The sequence below is a fragment of the Pelodiscus sinensis genome, chromosome 5 (genome assembly GCF_052426305.1).
Source record: "Pelodiscus sinensis isolate ZL-2025 chromosome 5, ASM5242630v1, whole genome shotgun sequence".
Lineage (NCBI taxonomy): Eukaryota > Metazoa > Chordata > Testudines > Trionychidae > Pelodiscus > Pelodiscus sinensis.
Genome location: NC_143056.1, coordinates 124,679,979 through 124,696,936, shown reverse-complemented (window position 1 = coordinate 124,696,936; position 16,958 = coordinate 124,679,979). Strand labels below are relative to the sequence as shown.

At 55.8% G+C, this 16,958-nt stretch overlaps 1 protein-coding gene across 5 annotated transcripts in view; it reads left to right on the top strand.

Annotated features, from left to right (window-relative positions):
• The window catches only part of B4GALNT4 (beta-1,4-N-acetyl-galactosaminyltransferase 4), a 120,472-nt gene extending 115,883 nt beyond the window's left edge, over positions 1-4,589 (top strand). For all 5 annotated transcript variants that reach the window (XM_089778713.1, XM_089778712.1, XM_089778714.1 and 2 more), the window contains exons 17-20: positions 740-812; positions 929-1,082; positions 1,937-2,063; positions 2,692-4,589. In XM_089778713.1, the coding sequence (XP_089634839.1) occupies positions 740-812; positions 929-1,082; positions 1,937-2,063; positions 2,692-2,806 (469 nt within the window). In that variant the 3' untranslated portion in view covers positions 2,807-4,589. The remainder of the gene's footprint in view (positions 1-739; positions 813-928; positions 1,083-1,936; positions 2,064-2,691) is intronic.
• Positions 4,590-16,958: the final 12,369 nt, after the last annotated feature.

Genomic DNA, 16,958 nt, shown 5'->3' with positions numbered 1-16,958 from the left:
GGCTCTCCTCTGTGGTGTTAATAATAATGCCGGGTGCTTAAGGCAGGGTGGCAGACTGGCAGGAGCCTTAACTAGCCTCACGCAGCCCCTCCCGGGAGCTTGTTAGTGTCCCCCTCCCAGAGCACCTCACTGCTGCGTACAGCCTCATGCAGCCATGCTGGGAGCAGTCTGCCTAGGGGATTGCCCCACCCTCTCTCTCCCCCAGTGCCCACCCGAAGGCCATCCCAGCCAGTGTCCTGCCTGTGATGGGGCAGGGCCCAGTGCCAGCTGCTTCAGAGGAAGGTGCAGCCCTAGCTGCGCACTGGCACAGCATCTGTTTGCAGGGCAGACCCCTGCTGTGCCTCTAGCCCTACGGACATGGTTTGGGGAGGGGTCTGCCCTGCAAATGGATGCTGTGCCAGGATGCAGCTGGTACTGCAGTGATGTGGGAGCCAGGCGGGCTGCAGAGGGGCTAGCTGCCATCCCCAAAACTGGGTGGCACTGCAGGCAAGAGGGGCCTGCCAGCTGAGTAGCGGGAGAGAGCCACGTGGCTGCTAATGGTCTGGGAGAGTTCACCCGGGAAAGGCTTCTTAGAGTTCAGCTGGGTTCCCTCGGCTCCAGCCCCTGGCCCCTCTAGTAACCCCCAGACGATTCCTCTCCTGCCTCAGCGTCCCCGCCTGGCAAGTGCCTGCGGTCACGCGGCCCAGCTGTGCCCACTGAGCTGGGCTCCCTGCAGTCGCTGACTCTGCGTTGTTCTCAGGTACCAGTACTTGAAGCGTACGGGGAACTTTGAGCGCTCGGCAGGGCTGCAGGCCGGGGTGGACTCCATCGAGGTGAGAGACGGCAGAAGGGCTCTGTCTCTTCAGCGCCACTGCCCTTGTCCCATCCTGCCCCCTGCCTCCGGCCAGGCTGTCCGGTCACGGCCTCTCTCTGCTCTTGGCTCCCTCAGGATGGGAGCAGCATCGTGTTCCTGTGCGACCTGCACATCCACTTCCCCCTCAACATCCTGGACAGCATCCGCAAGCACTGTGTGGAGGGCAAGCTGGCCTACGCGCCCATCGTCATGCGGCTGGGCTGCGGGAGCTCGCCGCGGGACCCCAACGGTAACGTGCCCGGCACTCGATGCTCTTGCTGCGGGGTGAGCACCGGGCTTTCGAGGCCAGGGAGCCTGCGCCCCAGGAAGCCGCGAATGGAGCGAGGCAGCTAATGGCGCAGGCACTATGAGCACTGTGCTGCCGAGACCTATTAGATGAGCAGCCTGCTGCTGCTTAAATTACATCGGTGAGGAGCCCAGCTACGCTGGTGATTGAAACTCAGCATCTCCACCGGCTCCTTACAGCTGCACGTCCCGCAGGCTGGGGGTGTGAGCAGGGATAATAATGCCGGGTGCTTAAGGCAGGGTGGCAGACTGGCAGGAGCCTTAACTAGGCTCATAGCCCCTGCCGGGAGCTAGTTGGCATCTCCCTCTCCCAGGCAGTCTGCCCTGGGACTTGCCCCGCCCCCCAGTGCCCACATGGGGAGGATCCGGCTCTGCCTTCAGTGCAAGGGCTGCTTGGCCGTTCTCATCCCATGCACGCAGCAGTGCCAAACTGGATCCGACCCGAGGTCCAACCCGGCCAGTGTCCTGCCTTTGGTGGGGCAGGGCCCAGTGCCGGCTGCTTCAGAGGAAGGTGCAGCAGCTCCGGCCTGAGCAGTTATGCGGGAACTTAGGAGCTGGGGTGGAAGAACGGCGGCGCAGCCCCACCTTCTGGGGGACTGGTTCTCTACAGGCCCGCGAGCTGAGCCTCTCCTGCTGCCGTGCTGCAGTTGGTTTCCAGCAGAGGGCAGCCTGGCTTCAAAGGAGGGCAGAGCTGGATGGGACCGTGGGCCCTGCCGCTTGCCCCACTCCTCCCCCCCTGCACAGAGCCCCCTTCCCACCTGGGCTCTCGCGAGGCACCTCTCTCCCCTCCTTCCTCAGGCTACTGGGAGGTGAACGGGTTCGGCCTCTTCGGGATCTACAAGTCGGACTTTGACCGGGTCGGGGGCATGAACACGGAGGAGTTCCGAGACCGCTGGGGCGGGGAGGACTGGGAGCTACTGGACAGGTACAGCTGGCAGGGCCTGCCCCCACTTCCCCCCCCCCATGGCTGGGGCAGGGACACGGGAGAGAAGATGATGGGCACGAGGGAGGGATTAACCCCTGCAAGGCCCTGCAGCTCTGAGGTGCTTTCTGGTGGTACCTCACAGTGGGAGGGGGGCAGTGGGGCGGGAGCTCGGCTTGCACTGTCCGTGGCCCCGTTTGCTTCTGCCCAGGTACAGACCGTGGCATGGGCAGCAGGAGGCGCTAGGAGCAGCAGGTGCTCCAGCCGGGCTTGTGTGGAGACAAATCTGCTTGAAACGTCCCCGGTGTCCTTTTGAGCAGGGAGAATGGATTTGTGCCTCCCTTTTTTTTCCCTTACTCTGACCTATCAATTAGCCCTGACGGTGGCAGGGAGAGCACAGGGGCTGGAGCCTTCAGCAAGGCCGAGTTGGGGTGTCCCTGGCTTTGCCAGCAGACTCCATGGAAGGTTCAAAGATGGCCGTCAGTCTGGACGGCGAGCATCGACTGCAGCAGAAAGTGCTTTCCTCCAACATGTTCCTGAGGTGTTTGAGTTCAGTGGGTGTGGCAAGCCCCCAACCAGCTTCACTTCTTCCCTGCGCTCTCCTCAGCTGTGTCTCCCTCTCCCTGCGCAGGGTCCTGCAGAGTGGGCTGGAGGTGGAGCGTCTGCGCCTCAGGAACTTTTACCACTACTACCACTCCAAGCGCGGCATGTGGAACTCCCGCAGCAAGAAGACGCCCAAAGATTAGGGCCTGGGCCCTGCTGCCGGCCACTCCCAGGGCTCCTCCGCGTGATGGGGTGGAAGGAGACTGTTCTGCAAAGCCAGCTGCCGCGGCTCTGCCACCTCCAGCAGCCATGGGAGCGGTCTCTGGGCTGCTCAAGGCACCGCACTGGAGCGAGAAGCTCTCAGAGCCGGGGATTTCTCCAGAGCTCTCTAAAAAACCTGCCGTTACTTTGGGGGGGGAGGGGTGATTTTTTTCTTAAAGACTTCTAATTCCTTAGTGAGAAACCAGATTATTAACTCATTAGCACTGAGGTCAGGGATCCTGTCAGAGGGAGGGAAGCAACCCCCCCTCCTGCTGCCACCAGCCCTTCAGGGAGCAGGGCAGTAAGACAAGGCTTGGAGCAAATCCCACGGCCCAGGGGCTTAGCAGCATGGCAGCTGGGATTCCCTCCTGAGCCTGGCTCTCTGAGCCAGCCCTGCAAAGGTGCCCAGGTTCACAGGGCACCCATCCCCCTGCCACACCCCATTGTGGGCAGCAGCCCTCTCTAGTGGGGCTGGTAGAGGAAGCTCCCAGTTCGTAACAGAGCCAGGGCCGAATGCACAGGGACATGCTCTCCAGGCTGGTCTCCCCAGGGAGACAGGACAGGCCTCCATGGTAACAAGCTGGATGAACATGCTGCGTTGGGGGGCCTGGGGGCAGGCTCAGGCCAGGGGCCTGCCCTGTAGCATGTGGAAGGGGAGCAATGAGCAATGGGGTTATTACGAGCCCAGTGCATTGTGGTTTGCTGCCCCGTAACCTTCACAAGCTGGTGCTGAAACTTGAACCCCCCCTCCTCCCGGCTAGACAGAGCTGGATACTGAAAACCTGGGCAGCACCTGACGCCGCTGGCGAGGTAGGACCAAGGCAGGGCTGGGCAAAACGGCCGATCCAGGCTCCTGGTGGCTGGTTGCCCAGCAGTTGGGAGCTGTCCCTCCACTGGCTGCAGCCCAGGTCCACTCAATGGACATCACCTCATGAACCTGGCTGGGTGGGGTATCCTCAGAGGGCCCTAGGGGCCCTGTAGGGGCTGAGCAGTAGTGCCCCTGGCATAGACTCACTTCTGTCCTCATCTCTTCCCTTCCATCCGGCCCTAAGGGCTCCTGTCCCACGGCTCAGCCCTTCTCGAGCACTGCGAGGTGCCGTGGTGCCTGGGGCGAGCCAGATAGCAGCCCTGGCACCGGGCACCGCTTCCTGGGCCTGGTGTGTGGGGGATCCTCCCACTCCACATCCCTGCTGGCCTGGTGCAGCGTGAAACCCGCCGCCTCTGCAGAGGGAAGGGAGAAGGGGGCAGCGGAGGCAGGTGAGAGCAAAGGGGGAGGTGGGGAGCAGTGCTGTGAGTGAAGGAGGGTGTGTGGTGGGCGGGACCCAGAGACAAAGCGCTACCCCTGAGAGGCTGAACTCTGTGCTACCCGGTGAGCCTGAGCAAAGGCTAATGTCCCAGTCCCTCCTTACGCTGACCCCCACTCTCCCCCGTGTGGGGCTGGGGACAGCAGCCAGCTGCCCAGCACAGGCTCACGGTCGTGGCAGGGTGAGACTGGCCATTGGAGGCCTGCAGGACTCTGCACCAGGACTGGCTGGAGCCTGCTCCTCCAGGGCTACGGCATCTCCCTGCAAGGAGGGCCCGAGGCAGGAGTCGGAACAGGGAGGGCGAGCAACGTTTCCAAGCTAATTTCTGTGAAATTATGAGGTAGGAAGCTGTTTTCAGGAAATCATGTCTGTTCTGTTTTTTATTATTAAAAAATAAAAGGAATGTCTTGGTTGGGATTTCCCCGTCCGTCTCTGCCTCCTTCCTTGGAAAGGGGGCAGCACATGGCAGGTGCCCAGGCTGGCGTAAAGCCCTCAGCTGCACACGTCAGCTTCCAGCCGCTCTCCCCAGCTTGTCACAGCCAGGCAGGGTGCAACTCCCAGCAGAGGGAAGCTGCATCACAGGCAGTGAACGGGGCTTGACACCGGAACCTTAAACACAGCACACAGCCACCTGCTATTGGATCTAACAGGAAGCTCTGGCACCAGCAGCAGTGGAAGGCAGTTATCCTTGACTACGTCACTAGGCAGAGCACAATTTACAGCCACAGTCCTGCAAGCCAGACGCTAGAGGCACCTTCTGCTGATATGAAACCGTACAAGGGGAACCTGGCCAGCAATAAGGAGCATTTTAACTACAGGCTGAGCAGGTGCCACATAGTGGTTGAATGCACCTTTGGGAGATTGAAGGCGAGATGGAGGTGTCTTTGCGGCAGGGAACACCTCACTGAGGACACTATTCCCATGGTTATCGCGGCTTGTTGCACGTTCCATAATTTGTGTGAAAATTCCAGCTGGGGCTAGAAGATTCCCTTTGCAGGAACATAGCTCAAATGATGCCGCACTTCTCCACAAGCGGGTATCACCTTGGCAGACATCTCCCTGCTCCGAGTGAGCAAGGAAACCGGGGCACAACTCCAGGCTTGTGGCTTTCTCCCTGCTCCAAATGCTGCCCACCTCGGTTCTGCTTTGGTTCCTGCACCAGGGATTGATGAACGGTACCGGGCAAGTGTCCTCCAGGTTAGGTCCTGCGTCTGTGCCCTCTGAAGTATCCACAGGGCTCCTGGCGGTGGAGGTGGGGTCACCACCAAGGGTAACAGTCAGCTCTATATAGAAATGGCAGCTCTTCAGTGCGTCACTGGGGCGTCAGTTCACATCACGGGCCTTATGATGGGCTTGTTCGAGCTTTTTCATCTTCCCCCTGCACTGCAACGTGTCCCGCTCATGCCCCTTTTCATGCAAGGAGTGAGATGTGCCCGTACGTGTCCCAGTTCCTATGGATCACTCGCAGCTGGGGCTGGACAGTTTCCTCTCCCCATACACTGATCAGATCCAACAGCTCCGCGGCGATCCAAGCGGGGGAGTGTTTGATGCGGTGGCCAGGCAGGGGCACTTGGGAAGATGCCAGGGGACTACTGAACCCTGAGCCAGCCCGCAGGGATTGGAGGGGTCCAGGTGTTCAGACAGCAGGAAATAAGATTTAAACTTAGCAGGGCTTGTAATGGGGCAAGGCAGGTAACCAGTCACCTGGCAAAGTGCTGACCACCTGGCAGAGCTGGATGGGACCGTGGGCCCTGCCGCTTGGCTGGGCTCTGGAGCAGCCCCACTTCTCCCCCCCGTACAGACTGCCAGGGAATTGTGGGGCACTTCCTGGAGGCCAGGATCAGCAACAAAACGCCTCAAGGTGTCTACCCCGCATGTTTGTCAACGACACGAGGCGAGGGGGGACAAAAGTCCCTCATGGAGCAGGAATTTGTCGGCTGTTTTTCCTGACAAAAGTCACCTTGCATGTGAACACTCGGGCGGCTACGTCAGAAAAGACTCTTTTCCTTGAGGAAACTTGCCCGTGTAGACGAAGCCTGGATCCCAGCTGCGAGCAGGCAGCAGCGCAGTCAGTTGTGTGTGCTAACCAATCCCCCTGCCCAAGTCACTCGGCTTGGCCCTGGCAGGGTTACGCTAACAAAGGGTGCTATGAGGCAGCAGATGCCCTTGGTGTGGAAATACAGGACACTACTCTCCTCCAAAGGACTTCAACTCAGCTCCCCCGAATAGGCCCACCAGGCAGGCAGGCCAGAGAAGGGCTTGGGGGGGGGGGGGGGAAGGCCTGCTCCATAGGCTTCTGATCCCATTTATTGTCTGTAATTCTGTACATAAGCGACCAGACTGAGTCAGACCAAAAATCCATCCAGGCCAGTGTCCTGTCTGCTGACAGTGGCCAATGCCAGATGCCCGAGTGGGAATAAACACAACAGGAAATCACCAAGAGAACCATCCCCTGTTGCTGTCCATTCTGAGAGAAGCTAGGGACACCATTCCTGCCCAACCTGGCTAATAGCCATTGATGGACCTAACCTCCAGGAATCTATCTAGCCCTTTTTTCAACCCTGTTATAGTCCTAGCCGTCACCACATCCTCTGGCAAGGAGTTCCACAGATTGACTGTGGGCTGCGTGAAGAAAAACTTCCTTGTGTTTACTTTAAATCTGCTGTCTATTAATTTCTTAGTACTCATGTTATGGAAGCAAGTATATATTTCTTTTTGTATCTGCTTTCTCCACACCAGTCATGATTTTACAGGCCTCTTATCATATCCCCCCCTTAGTCTCCTCTTTTCTAAGCTGAAAAGTCCCAGTTGTGTTAATCTCCTCATATGGCAGCCATTCCAAACCCCTGTAATTCCACACCAGTTGATGTCCCTGCCACAGCGTTTGTAGATTAGTTACGATCTCTTCATCAGTCAGAGACTCGGCCACTTTGCCCTTTTCAGCTTCTGAGGACGCTTTCACAACTCCAGAGAGGTACGGTGGTTCCTCTGATCATCTGCATTTTATTGATGGGTGCAGTGACTTGACTAAGATCGCTCCACAAGCCAATGGCAGAGCCAAGAGCAGAACCTTGCAGTCCCTAGCTCCCCTCAGCTCACGTCTGCCCAGGTAGAGGGCAGAGCCCTGAGCTCGCTGGTGACCCTGTGCGTTTGCAGGGAGAGATGCTGGGACAGAATCTCCTTCGAGTCCCCTTTTCCCTCCACCAGCAGGAGGCTCCAGCAGCTTGGGAGCTGGCAGATAAAATCCGCAGCCCTTCTGAATGGTCCCAAAAGCTCTTTAAACAGGAATCCCACAGAGGGCAGGGTAATGGGTTTTCCCCAAGCTGAGTCAGCAAGGATGGGCTGGTGTGGAAACCCCCCATTGCACAGCTTCTCCTGCGGCATGCCCCGCCTCACCCCCGGGGATGGGAGCTCTGACAAAACCTGTCCCAGGCCACAACGCCTGCCGGATTGACGTCTGCACTATCCCAGGCAGGGCTCTGGCGCTGGGTGGCTGTGTCTGGTGCCCCCTGGTGGGCAAACAGTGCAACAATACCTCTCCTGGGAACTACAGGGGTGAAGCCAGTAGGGTTACCCCAGTGCAAGGGGGCAGAGGGGTCAGGTCTATGTGGGCGTGTGACTCAGAGCCCATGTCCCCACTGGGGTGAGGAGAGCGTGTGCTTGTACCAGGGCCCACACAGAGCCCTGAGCCTTCTCCCCATGTCCATGGGCACGAGGCCAAGCCGTGCTCCAGTGCATGGGTACCAAGAACCCCAAAGGGCAGTGGGGACCGTGTGCCCCACAGCTTTTGACGTCTGGGGGCCTGACATGCCCAGGGAACATGGCTGCCTGCCAGGGCAGACCCTGGCTTTCCAGAACGGAGACACTACATGGCTCAGTGCCACTGCTCATGTGGCGTCCCCTAAGGAGCAGCAGCCTCCCTGGAAGCCAACTCAGGGGTATTGTTCCCACAACCAGCTGCTCAGAGAAGGTGACTGGCCCCACAGAAAGTCACTGAGCGTGCTAGGAGCAGCACCCCAGGTCCTGATGTCCAGCCCCTGCTCCGTGCTCTCTCGTTTCCACCACGGCGCAGCCTAATTCCCAGGGGAGTGATGAGATGAAAGTGACTCGGGCACGGCGGGGAAGACTCACTTGTTCTACTGACCCCCTGACTGCACTTGGCTTCTCCACGGCTCTGCGCAGTCAGTGAGGCAGGAAGGGGGTGCACAAGCTGCAAGCTCAGTTCAGCAGCAGGTTCCCAGGCAGTCACTTCCGTGCAGGTTCCCCTGTCCTTTAGCTCTACCTGCCCCTGTGGGCCAGGGCTGGGGAGAGAGCGCCCTCCCTTGCAGAGGGGAAGGGCAGAGAAAGCTCATGAGGTCAGCCCCCTTCATCAATGAGAGAGAGAGGTGCACAGTGGTTGCTTCCCCACTCCAGGTAACAATTATTTACCCTGGGCTTGATAATACAAAATTTGTATCAAGTACAAAATGTAGGATTTAAGTGGTTGTGAGTGAAAACAGTCAGATCAAAGTAAGGTACTAAATTAATATAAACAAAATGCCAGCCAATCCTAATCCACGAAAACACTTGTTACATGTAAAGCCTTACACTAAACAGTTGTTCTAGACATTTCTTTCACACGCTAAGCAGCCGCCTAGCTTGGGCTTGATCCTCCCCTGTTCAATCTTACATGTTTCCAGCAAGCATCTTAGGTGGTAAGTTGGGGGAGGGGGGTCTCCTGGTATCTGGCAACTGCCACTATTGTTTGGTCCACCACCACCCTTTTATCTCTTTTGCCCAAGGTGGGAATCCTTTGTGGTCAGTTCAGACTTTTCTCACCTCAAGTGGAAAAGTACCAGATTCAAAATGGGTTGCAGCAGCAGATGGCCTGGACATGTGCCCTGACAGGACCAAGCACAGTTTGAGCCAACAGGACAAACAAGACTATTCACTGGTCACTGATTTGGGTACTGAGTCTTTCTAGAGCATCAGCAATGGCGCTCATTAGCACATTTGGAATTAAAGCGGATTCACACCTCATATTTCTAACTTCACATAGAAGAATGATACACGCCTAGAAGTACATGCACATTCAGCAGATTGTAACGTTAGAACGGACATGTTACATGATTGCATTTTGTAGAAAGCGCCTTTGAGTTATGCACATCACAAGCCAAGTTTCATAACGCATGGGGGTCATGACACATAGGTCACTAAGCCACTGTAGGTGCCCAGCTGAGCGAGAGGGGCGGGGCTTAGCTTGCACGTCTCCCGTTGGCTGGGTAGGCAGCTCCCCACCCCACCAAGCGTGCTGTAGCTGGCAGTAAGGTGACCATCTCCCCTGTTTGTTGTAGAGGGAGTCTAGGTGCCCAGCTCATCTCTGTGGACCGTGGCAGTGGTAGCTGTGACTTTCTAAGCTCCTGTATGTTACATGCTGTGCTGCTGTGGGCTTGTCTGGCATGGTACTTAGTGAAAACACTTCCTATGCCTATGCCTATCCTGGGGGGTAGGTGGGTATAACTGTGTTGCTCAGAGGGTGGACTCTCCATACGCCTGAGCACCAGTGCTCCACCCACACATTTGCAATGCAGAGCGGGGCTCTGCGTGGCAATGCCCGACTCCCTCCGTGGGTCCCCCCATTGCCTGTGATGCAGGGGAAACAAACACACAGAGAGCGGCTCCATGGCCCTGCAGAGTGCCAGGTCTTTGGGGCCGGGATGGTCTCACGTTGCAAGTTTGGACAGAGCCTGGGGCAATGGGCACTCTAGAGACAGACCTTTCAAGGGCGTGGCGGCCGTGCCCTCAGTCCTTGGGGGATGGGTAGTGGGGAGACTGCTGTGCAAACGGAGAGAATATGGAATTGATGGGTGTCAGCAGAAGGGGGGAATGTACCATTGATGGGGGCTGGGGGAGTGGTCTGCCAGGCTTATCCACACTCATTACTCCTCTGTTTCTGCCTGATGGAGCAGGGAAGTGAGGTACCTCCCAGTCTGTGATGCCAGGACTCAGGTCCTGACTCAATGAGAGGAGTTGGAGCCTCTCCCTGAGGCCAGAGACTCCCCCCATCTCAGCTGTGTGTCACACACCGTGGGCACAGTGACAGGTTGGGGGGTTAACCACAGCCAGGCAGGGCTGGAAGGAGGACACCAGGCCCAGCCCCTGCAGTGAGGCAGGACCCATGAAACCAGACCATCCTGGATGGGCGTTTGTCCGACCTCTTTTTAACCCCCCCCCCCCCCCGCCCCGCTCAGAAGGGGGATTCCACAACCTTCCTGGGAACCCTGTTCCAGAGCTGCTGAGAAGTTTTTCCTAAGAGCCAACTGAAATCCCCCTTGCTGGAGATTTTCTTTGTAAGCACCGTTAACATCGCTGAAGCCTGCAGCAGGTCCCTGCTCCGTCTTGTTGTCTCAAGACAAAACATGCCCAGGTTTTGTAACTTTTCCTGTCATCATTTTCCTTGCTTTGCTCTGGCCTCTCTCCAGTTTAGCCGCATCTTTCCTAAAGCGCGGGGCAGAGCGCTGGCCCCAGTGCCCCAGCGGAGGCCCCACCAATGCAGGACAGCTACCTCCCACCTCTGACATGACACCCCTGTCCACACCCCTCTCCCCCGAATGGTATTAGCTTTGCACCATTGCATCATGTTGTTGAGTCATACTCAGTGTCATCCATTCTCCTCTCCCTCCCACCCCTGTTTCTGCAATGCTACCACCTAGCCCGGGGTCCCCAACCTTTTTAAGCACAAGATCACTTTGTGAATTTCAGTGCAATCCAGGATTTACCTCAGACCCAAATCCTGAAGTACTGTGTTTGGTAGCCTCTTGGCCAAACCAGTGAGGATCACCTGTCAGAGGCTCCAAGATCTACTGGTTGGTGACCACTGACCTAGACAGTCTGTAGCTGATTTGGCCTCCCAAATAAAGTAGAATCATAGAACCATAGAGCTGGAAGAGACCTCAGGAGGTCATCAAGTCCAGCACCCTTCCCTAGGCAGGACCAATCCCAATTAAATCAACCCAGCCAGGGCTTTGTCAAGCCGAGACTTAAAAATCTCTAGGGACGGAGACTCCACTACTTCCCTAGGTAACCCATTCCAGTGCTTCACTCCATGAAACAGTTTTTCCTATTATCCAACCTGGACCTTCCCCACTGCAACTTGAGACCATTGCTCCTTGTTCTGCCATCTGTCACTACTGAGAACAGCCTTTCTCCAGCCTCTTTGGAACCTCCCTTCAGGAAGTTGAAGGCTGCTATCAAATCCCCCCTCACTCTTCGCTTCTGCAGACTAAACAGACCCAACTCCCTCAGCCTCTCCTCATAAGTCATATGCTCCAGCCCCCTAATCATTTTGGTTGCCCTCCGCTGGATCCTCTCCAATGCGTCCACATCCTTTTTGTAGTGGGGGGCCCAGAACTGGACACAATACTCCTGAAATACTCTTGATGTGGCCTCACCAGAGCCGAATAAAGGGGAATAATCACTTCTCTGGAGTACTTCGCATTTGTCCTGGGTGAATCTCCTCTCGCGGGTTTCAGAGAAATCCTCCAATGTGTTAAGGTCTTTTTGCATTTGAAGCCTGTCCTCCAAAGTGGTAGCAATCCCTGATGGCTTGATTTTATAAGCGCCCTCTCCCCTCCAGTATCGAAGGCTCTGTGCACAACGGCCGAGTTTAAAGCACTGCCGCAGCAGCACGGTAACGCGGTAGCATGGTCACAGCAGGGAGTGCTCTCCCAGCACCGTGGGTAAAGCATCTCTGTGAGGGGAGCAGCTAACAGTGCTGGGAACCTCTTCCCACTGGAGCTTTATGGTGCACTCTGCGGGGAGGGGTGTTTTTTCACACCCCTGAGCCAGAAGTTACAACGCGGTACAGTGACAGTGTAGAGAAGCCCCAAGACATTCATGAAAAGCTTGACTAGGGCCATGCCCAGGACTGACCCCTGGGGGGCCCGTTAGAGACCTGTCTGCCTTGAAACCACTCAGCTGCCGTAGCTAGGAACCTGATTGCACCAAGTTGCAGGCAGAAGTGGGAGTGCAAGTGGGGCTGGGGACAGACTGGTTCAGAGGAAGATTATTTGCCCCCACCCTCAATAATAGGGACATGGGGAGGGCAGACATGTTGCTGTCAAAGGGAGAGCAAGCGCACCATTTAAAGACTGGAGGAGGAGGGTGGCTGCAACCTCCCTCTAAGTTTCCTACCATAGCAGGACAGTGTCTCCTCTGCCTCCCCTCTAGCCAGCAGTGGGAGCAATGCAGGCAGCTTTCCTTCTCTGCTCCTCTCCCCTTCCCCCACTGGAGTGAAAGGAATGCAGGTGCATCAAGCAGAACAAAAGGCCCAGCCCATGCAAAGTGCTTTGGATCCTGGCTGAAGTCAGGAGCAGCTGGGTTAGAATCAGAGCTCCTGAGATCCTGGTGCCATCTTGGCAAGAACAGAACTGCAGCAGCAAATGCAAAACAGAGAAGGGAGCAGCCACCCTGCTCGCTGGCCTGTCTTGCCTTGCTCTTCTCCCCAGACAGCCAAAAGCTCCCTGTGCTGCGGTTCCTCTCCAAGCTCTCCACACACCCCTTAGTCACACTGGCTGAAAAGCTAATTCACGCCTCTCTCGCTCCCAGGACTGGCTATTCTTTGCTCTGCCAACAGGAAGGCAGAGGTGTGTCTGGCAGATCCAACAGCAGGGCTGGGAGCTTCTGCAGCACTTGGTTCAAATTCATGGAGACAAGCAGGCTGAGGCAGCGGTGGGGCGGGGAAGGAAGCTCAGAAGATGATTGCTGCAGATTTCATCACAGTCTGCCCTCATCCTCACAGGTTGCTATGTTACAAAGGCTGGGAGGGGCCAGCCCCTTGTGACACCAGTAGACAGAGAGTGACTCAGGCAGGGGAGGGGGCTGCTGCCCCAGGCACATTCAAGTTAGCCCAGCTCTGGCTGTTTCACTGCTTCACTGCAAGAGCCGCAGCACTAAAGAATGGCCAGCTGGGATCTCCCCCTGCTGTCAAGAGCTGTCACACCACAAACACGGCTTCAGTTACACTTCAAACTTGCCCATTTTTTTTTCAACTCCCTAATTTTGGGGGGAACGGCAATACCCCAGGGTGGCCACCTACTCTTCTATTTAGTCCACTGTCCGTGAGAGTCTTTCCTTTGACTCCAATGGGCTTTGAGTCAGGTCACATGGTAGGGCCCAGACAGGCTGTTCCACACAAATGTTGATTCCTCATCAAGGTTGCAGTTGCATTCTTCAATTCTAGGATTTTCCCCAGACCCCTTTTAAGGAGCTGCTGGGTTTGTGCATGTGGAGATACCAACAAACGCTGCGCTAGGCAGCCAGCCATTTTATAGCTGTATGTCTGCTCTGCTGGATGTCCTCCTCTTCCACCTGGTAAGTCATTTCAGCTCCCGTTTACTTACTCTTTAATATTTCTGAGGGTGGTTGAGTCTCACAAATGTGAGTACCTTCGGGCAATGTCATTTATACTCTCAAATCCTTTAGAGCAAGGGAAGGGAAACTTATTTGGGTCGAGGGCTGCTGACCCACAAAAAAATCAGTTGGGGACTGGAGGCTGTGGGGAGGCGGCAGGGGGGCTGGAATGTCAGTGTGGGCTCCCCAATGCTGGGGGAGGCCCTAAACCTCGGGGGCCAGATCCAGGCAACCGAGGGGCTGCATCCAGCCCCCGGGACTTAGGTTCCCCACCCCTGCCTTAGAGCAACACACAAGGAGCCTCCTTCTAATCTGGAGTGCATCTCCTCCAGCAGCATCTCCCTCCACTCGCTTGCCTGCCCGAGTAGGTAGGTTGCATCTGCTCAAACATCTCTTCCCTAGTCCATTTTCAGCTGTGGATTTGTGCCAGGTGGACAGCTGGTGGGGGCAGGGGTGTGCGCAGCAGGCTGACCGCTGTTCCCGCTGTAACGAAACGTGAAGATACATTCACAGGAGATGCACTGTGGAGCATCAAGCCTGATCTGTTAGAACAAAAGGAAGGTCTGTCTACAGACAGTCGGGATGTGTTATGCACAAGGCCGCAGCTATGCTTTTAGGCAGTCACTTTGCAGCAGCTACACCTCACAGTTCTTAGGGGAGCAGTGACTCACTGCAGTGGCAGGCATGGTAGAGGACAAGCCGGGGCATGAGCCTGCAAGCCGGAGGGGGTGGAGGTCCAGTTGTGGGGTGCCAGGGCAGAGGCTTGCATGTCGCCCATGTGTTTGGCAGGAGGGGTCCAGTCATGTCAGCAGGGCAAGACAGGGGCCCGTGTGGCGCCCCTGTGTTAGGCACCCTCTATTTGCTGGGAGAATGCAACGTTCCCTTGTCGCAGGAGCGAGAAGGTGGGTGGGAGGGGGTCCAGGCGTGGCGGCAGGGCAGGGGCTCAAGCTGTGCTTCTTTGGGAATGAGCTAATGGAGGCTTATTGCAGAGGCATCAGCTAACAGCTTCCCCTGCCGCACTGAGGTTGCCCCATGCGCGATATCAGTCTTCCCAAAATCCCGCAGAGTGAGAGGGAGCAGATTATGACCGAATGTGGTCAGAAGCCTGGGCCGTACGCTGCCCTGCTTTGTGCTGCAGTGACACAAGACCACTGGGCTTGGCATGGGAAGGTGTCCTACCGTGGAGGACAGAATAAAGCAGCCTCCCTGGAAACCTTGTGAGAAGGAGAGAAGAGTGTCTCTATGGGTGTGTCTAGACTACCTAGTTTTGTTGACAAAAGTGGACTTTTGTCGACAAAACTATACCAGCGTCTACACTACCGCTGAGTTCTGTCGACATAACGTCGACAGAACTCAGCAGTTTTGTTGACGCTGGTAAACCTCATTTTATGAGGCATAACACCTTTTGTCGACAGAGTTCTGTCGACAGAAGGTGTTGTTGCCTGTAGGGTTGTGTCTAGACTACAGGGTTTTGTCGACAAAGCAGCTTGCTTTGTCGACAGAACTCAATGTGTCTGGACGCTCTTTGTCGACGGAAGTTTTGTCGACAGTATCTGTCGACAAAACTTCCGTCGACAAAACGCAGTAGTCTAGACGTACCCTATGAGAGCTTCATGGAGCTGTGCAGGGAGGATTCCTGCTCCGTTTCCAGACACGTTAACAAGCTGTTCTGGGGACCCCACTGCTGTGTAGGCACAATGGCCACCACAGATCACACCTGATTGCCTTCACCCGTTTTTAGGAGGATAAAAAATGTGACCTCACCAGAAGTGTCCTCCACGTGATCAGTGCCCAACTGTGGGCAGGAGCGGCCCGAGGCCGGCTGTAGCAGCTGGCTCCCCAGGCAGAAAGCGCGATCGGCGCCCCCACCTGCACGGCCATCAATGGCCATGACGTAATCACAGGGCGCCCAGGCACTCCGTGATGTCATCATCGGGCGCCCGAGCCAGCGGCGCCCTAGGCAACCGCCTAGGCTCACGGGCCACCCCTGACTGTGCGATGTCCTGGGAGGAGGGGATTGTCTCTAAAGTTATTAAAAAATTTACTTTTAATAAATATTTATGCGTTGTGTTTTAAAAGTTGTGTAAGCCACCTCGAATATTTTAAATAGCGAGGCAGGGTAAAAATACTTTAAATAAATAAATAGATAAATAACATCTTGGCTCTCAGTGACCTCAGTAGTCCTGCTCGCCTACTGGCCATTCTCTTCTTCCTCCTCCTCCTCCACCAGGCTGTCCTCCATGCCTCTGCCCAAGGCTGCCTGAGTGTCTTGGGAGGACTCCTCAGACGAGCTAGGGAAGCTGGTTGGGTCCCCCCCCCCCCCCAAGGATGGCCTGCAGCTGCGTGTAGAAGCGACGTGTTTGCAGCGATGCTCCAGATTGTCCATTTGCCTCCTTTGTCTTTTGATACAACTGCCTCAGCTCCTTTATTTTCAGTCAGCGCTGCTTGGGGGTCCTGGCCCAACCTTCCTCCTCCATGCCTCTAGTGATCGTGGCATGGATATCTGCGTTTCTTTTGTAGCTCTGAGAGAAGAGATTCCTCTCCCCACACAGCAATGAGGTCCAGGATCTCCTGCATGCTCCATGCTGGTGCTCGTCTATGACCCTGGAAACTCACGGAACTACAACTCATGCTCAGGTGTGCTGCCTGCTCCGAGGTCTGCTGGTCACACCGGAAATGAAATTCAAATTTTCGCATGATCACCTGCAGAGCAGTGGAGTGGAAAGGTATGGCCAGATCAGTCACCCCGGGGCTCTGTGGGGCAGTTCCAGAGACCAAGAACGTTGACTTTCACAGCGCTGCATCTGCGCTACCGGTAAGTCAACCATGCGAGATCGAATTTAGCAGCTACTCCTCACGAAAGCAGGAATACATTAACTTTAACAGCCCTTTAAGTGGATGGAACAGGCATGGTAATGAGGACTCACTATTGCCTGAGTTATCACCAGTAAAAAGTTTTCAAATGACTAAGTAGCCTCTGGAATGGACTCGTGGTTAAAGCTGTCCCCTCCCTGCATCTGAAATCGTGCCTCTGGGAGTCCCATCACAGAATAAAGTGCGCTCTCCATGCGACACCACATACACTGTACCAGCCTAACAAAACAGGTTTTCATTCTTGGGGCTCCCTGGCCCAGAATGGGCAAAAAACTTTAAAACTTATTTGCAAAAATTGGGGCAAGTGGTGAAGATGTTTTGTTCCTGTCGTTTTTGAAAGGGGCTTTAAAAAAAATCTCTTCAAACTTTTCCCATTGACATTTCTTCACTTTTAAACTTAGAATTTTCTAAAACATGTCAACACTTTATCATCGAAATGTCCTGATGGTGAAATCCTTTCCCCTCCCCCTCACTATGCCCAAAAGAATTAATTTACAAAAAGAGCATGTGTCTAAGGTGATCAATC